The sequence below is a fragment of the Etheostoma spectabile genome, chromosome 3, assembly GCF_008692095.1.
Source record: "Etheostoma spectabile isolate EspeVRDwgs_2016 chromosome 3, UIUC_Espe_1.0, whole genome shotgun sequence".
NCBI classification, from domain to species: Eukaryota; Metazoa; Chordata; class Actinopteri; order Perciformes; family Percidae; genus Etheostoma; species Etheostoma spectabile.
The window spans coordinates 4,765,885-4,771,281 of NC_045735.1; the positions used below are offsets into that span (position 1 = coordinate 4,765,885).

The 5,397-nt window shown below is 38.4% G+C and overlaps 1 protein-coding gene across 1 annotated transcript in view; it reads left to right on the plus strand.

The window, feature by feature from the left end:
- Positions 1-3,975: 3,975 nt before the first annotated feature.
- The window catches only part of LOC116680881 (alpha-2-macroglobulin-like protein 1), a 2,025-nt gene continuing 603 nt past the window's right edge, over positions 3,976-5,397 (plus strand). The window contains exons 1-5 of the mRNA XM_032509540.1: positions 3,976-4,080; positions 4,359-4,476; positions 4,606-4,715; positions 4,814-4,981; positions 5,205-5,393. Of these exons, the coding sequence (XP_032365431.1) occupies positions 3,991-4,080; positions 4,359-4,476; positions 4,606-4,715; positions 4,814-4,981; positions 5,205-5,393 (675 nt within the window). The 5' untranslated portion in view covers positions 3,976-3,990. The remainder of the gene's footprint in view (positions 4,081-4,358; positions 4,477-4,605; positions 4,716-4,813; positions 4,982-5,204; positions 5,394-5,397) is intronic.

Consider the following 5,397-nt stretch of genomic DNA (forward strand, 5'->3'; position numbering starts at 1 on the left):
TGTCTCATCTATAATTGTGTCAAGAGTTTCTTTAATTCTCCTGGCAAACATCAATGCCATAATTTTGTAATCATTGTTTAGCAGACAAGTGGGGTCTCCAGCTATCAATAAAAAGCACGTCTTTCCTAGGTTTGGGAATCAATGTGATCAGCCCTTGAGTGAGGCTAGGAGGAAGGGCATCACTCTCTATACTCTCCATAAAAACCTGGAGTAAAAATGGGGCTAAGTGATCTGAGAACGCTTTGTAAAATTCTGCAGTTAAACCGTCAGTGCCGGGGGATTTAGGGTTTTTAAGGAGAGCAATTGAATCAGTGACTTCTATCATTGTAAGAGGGGTGTCAAAATAATCTTTCTTACGTTATTTACAGAGTTAAGAAATTGAGATGTAACTTTTTCATTATATTTTGAGCTGTATAGATTGCTATACAATTATGAACAAAAATCTGAAATTAATTTAGCGTCATCAGTAAAGACTTTATTAATATTTAAATTATGATTTTGGCTCTGTATCTTTCAAGGCGGAAAAAGTATGCAGAATTTTGCTCCCCCTCCTCCAGCCACCTCTTCCTAGACCTTACAAAGGTTCCCTCTGCTTTTTGTCGATATAAGACATCTAATTTGTTTTGGAGTTGTAAAAGAAGTAATTTATCCTCCTATGAAACTTCCTCGGGGGGTCTTTTAATAAAATGAGAAAATTTTACATATGACTTCCTCTTCTTCTGCTCTTTTAAGCTCTGGCAATAGAGGTTCCTTAATGTCTTAAGAATCTTCCTGACTCAAACTTAAATAGTTCCCAGTTAGTGTTGTAGGATTTTTCTTTTCTAGCATTGTTGGAAAAAAAGAGTAATTAACTTAATTATTTCAGTCTTAACCTTTTCATGCCGTAACAGGGAATTGTTTAATTTCCAGTAGCAAGGTTTATAGATCGTATTAGAGGCACTAAATTGGATGCTTTTATGAATTGTTCTATGGTCAGTGAGGGGTGTGGCAAGGATATTTATTGTAATTTTCTCTTTATCAATGTTATTGGATAACAAGAACTATAATAATATTACAATATCAAGTCTGAATGTAGTGCAAATCAAATCAGTACTGTATGTAGTGCAAATCAAACCAGTAGGTGACCTAGTGATATCAAACAGCAGGCGAGTCTGTTTCTTAGGAGGGAAGGGGGACTTCTGACCCGTTGATAAATCCGCGACCTCTGATGAAGAAGGCTGGTTTTCCCTCAAGTTTTTTTTTATCAATGGCCACATTTTTGTTGCAAATCTGCACCTTAGCTGCCAGGGAACATTTGAATGTGATGAAGAAGCTGCCATGTTGCCTCATCCTCCTGGACCACAGTTCAGGCTGAGCAGGGTAATCCTTCTCGCTGCTGGGCATGTATCATCCAGCTCATATGTTAAGTGCTGATACAGTAGTGGACCAATACTTGGATAAGAAAGGCTTGTAATATGTAACTTCAACAAGTATATCTGCTTCATGCAATTTGATTTTAATAAAGAACTGCCACACCATAATCATCTGACTTTTTTGAAGTTTAAAAAAAGAGACTGTACTAATAATGTATGTGCTAATTTTGTTTAACAAAGGTGTATAGGAGGATTCAGACAGCTTGTGGTTTATTGCTAAAATATTACAGCAAGCCACCTTTGCTGATTCAGATTTGCCACTTGAGTCCAAGCACCATATGATACCACATGCACCAGACTCTGTGTGTATGTGGATGTACTTTAAACAAAACCAAGTGAAAAACAAAAGGTTCAGGGTTGTAACACGTCAGCATTAGTCCTTGCATGTCGCCTCTAATTCTGTGCAGGCTGCTGCTCCATACAATGGTAGTTCATATCTTTAAATAGGATATTGATGCAGGACTGGTACATATTGTTTTAATTACAATTTACAGCAGCATATATACATACATACATACATACATACATAAACACACCCACAAACACTGCCTAATTAAACCGTAAGTTGCAGTTAGCCTTTGTGGGGGATTTCCTCCTCTGTGTCCCTCCTTTTGGGACAATATAAAAGACCTATATATCCCCGTACATTCTTTAAATTGGTATTACATTGTTCCTACACAAAAGCTAAATAATATAAGATGTAGTCAAATACATTTGTTTATTGAGTCAAGCATCTGAGTTTCAATACTCAGATCCGTGGGATCACAAAGCATGCACAGGCTAAGTTTCCTTAGCAATAGATAAAAAGCCAGAACTGGTCCATGTATCTCTAGACTATCAGACCAGAAAATTTTGGCAGGGGGTGCTGGGGGGTCTATAAAAGGCCTAAGTACCGCAAACTAACGAACTATGCAAAATCTTTCTTTTCCAACAATGTGTCGAATGTCACAAATTGTAAAAAGTTACAGACTATTGATATCTTCATAACAGGCATACCTAAATCTCAATCATACTAGGCTAAAAATAGGCTACCATCTGGGCCAGCCCGGCGGCAGGAAAAAAGACGCAGAGATGTAAGACATTGTGTCTCTACCTTATGATGATTTTGGTACACCAAACGTACATTTGCGCTCTGGAGTTTGGCTGATGCCATGAGACCCTGAATATCCAGATCATCCAAAATGTCTTTGTGGACATGAAGCAGTGCCATGTGTGAAAGTCTACTCTGAGTGATAGTGCTACGGAGCCAGGTTATCAGGTGGCAAAGAGATGAGAAAGACCTTTTGGAGCCAGCAGTAGACACTGGTAAACAAAGGCACAAGTGGTTTCTTTCTTGGACCCCGTTTCTTCTCCAGCACAGGGAGATTTATCTTCACACAACACATACCAGGGATTGAGGCCACTGTGCTTTGTCTTGTCTTCATTTGCTCTTTCACACAAAGCGGTACATTCTGTCCCTGATTCACTCGTTGCTAGAAGAAAAAAGGAATTAAAACAACTATTTTTTATACCTACGGTCAACAGGTTGGGGGTCACTTAGAACTTCCATTGCACATCCAATTTAAAACCACAACCACCTGAGATCAGTTTGTATTGTTTCTATTTTTTATTTTCCAGTGCAGCAGTTTTCCATTACATTATGGTGCTTACATAATGCAAAAGGTACTCCATGTTTTTCTGGTTAGTTTTTTTTTTTTTTTTTTTAAATGATATCAGATTAGTAAACAGAAAGTGCCTTTGGAACATTGGATGATTTTGCAGATAATGGGCAATGTAAATGTAGCCCCCCACTCAGATCACTGGTATTCTGTCTATAATGGAGTGGTATGGAAATTTGTAAGTGACCCCAAACTTTGACCGGTAGTGTACCTTTGCAACAACTTGTGTACAAATGCCAGTTATACACTAGACCAATAATCTGCAACTGGGCACTGAATAGCCTGCCAGTACACTTGTGTGTATGCTTCAGTTTTCATATTTTTCTTGCTCAACACATCTTACACCAAACCATGGCCCAGTTTTATCTGCCACCTTATTGAAGAGAAAAGAAACGCTCTTCCTGTATCAAGAGTTTCCTATTGTCACTGTTCTTCTTTACTTCACTTAACAGGATTCTACCAGCAACAGGATTGGACAGTGGCTGAAGAAACCTCCATAGTAATATTATGCAGCTTTCTTACCCCTTGAACTCTGAGGCCCGTAAGGGCCTACCAGTTACTGTCGATTGGGTCGGATAAAATACATCACAGCTTCAAGTGGAAAAATACGGTGAGTTACATTTTTACCATCCTTTAATCCATGTTTAATGAGTAAAAGAATGCTAATAATCCCGTTTCACCCCCAGTTTTTGCCTAATTTGACCTACAAATAATGCAGCTGATGAAGTAAGCATAATCAGGAAGTAGTCGAGGCTGAAGTATGTGCAACTATAAAAGCTATTTCGCTCATTCTCTTAAATATTAAAATAGTACAGATTAGGGAATGGTTACTTTTCATGTTTTTTTTTCTTTATCTATTTAGGTATACATACGGCCAGCCTGTGCCGGCAGTGTTGACTTCAAGGTGTGCCGACCTATAGATGCAATGTTGGTATACCCCTTGTACGCCCCCCTGGACATCCAGAGGGAATCCCGGAAATCCCGATGCCTTGCTACAAGGAGACAAACAGGTACAGTAGCTATGGTAACAGTCTAATGAAGTAGGTGCATAGACCTTACATATCCTCCTTATAATGTACACTGTGCACATTTAAAACTACCACTGTCATCTCTTTTGTCAGTCTAATGTACAAACTGAGGGGCGTAAAAGTTTGTCTTTACACAAAGGAGATAGTAGTTATAAAGATTTGACAGTTAAAAGTTATTAAGAAGTAATAAGGGCATGACATGTGGAAAGTTTGAAATATCCATCACTTTCATTTTCTCTTATTTTATTGTTCTTTTCTAGACTGACAGGAGAGGCTGTGCCACTTTTATCTTCACTATGTCAACTTTCACAAAAATTGCACAAAAGGCACTTCAAGATGTACTGCAACTCACTGCAAACATGAAAGAGGAGGGAACAGGCAAGTCATAAGATATATTGTACTTATATTTAAAGAAGACTTAGTATGTCTATATTGACACAATTACTATGCCATGTATTGAAACAATATGGCATACACATGGTTGTAACATGAATGCGTCTTGTACAGGTATTTCACGCTCACAAGAGAAGACTACAGTGATTTCATACGTTGTTGGAAAGCTAACTTTCACTGACACTCCCAAGATTTATGACAAAGGATCAAATTTGGAAGGAAAAGTAAGTGCATTTGGTCTTCACTTCTTCAATGTGATTCTATACACAGTGTAACTGAAGCAATGTGCATTCTCGGTGATACAACATTGTTCTTCCAACAGGTTAAAGCCGTTGATTACAATAATAGACCCATTCCTGACATGCCGGTGTTCCTGTTTGAGGGGGAAAGGTGGTCATCGCGTTTGTTACAGAATCTCAAAACCGACAGAGATGGTGTTGCCACTTTCTCGTTAAGCACAGCTGACTTTAAAGGGGACATCCAATTACAAGTAAGAAGTAGCACTGAAACTACAATCTGTAACCCGACATTTATCATAAAGCTGACAACAGTCTAAATCTTACACCTCAAATGGTTTCTCAATATGCTGCAACTGACCAAGGTGCTATATGGAACAATCTGTCTATAACAAATTGTCATGGCTGTAAAAACTGAAGCTTTCTTCTACTTATCTGTCATAATCTCAGTGTTTTTATATTCTCTCTGCTTTCTAGGTTAGTGACACACCGACACTGGGCTACCCTCCTTACAGAACGCCATACTATGATACTAACGATCACAAAGTGTCTTTGGCCACACTTTCTTCTCCTGATACTAAATCAGTCAGCTCTCTGGATGTGAAGAAGAAGGATGAACCACTTTCCTGTGACAAAGAAGAAGACATCTTCATCCAATACACCATAGTTT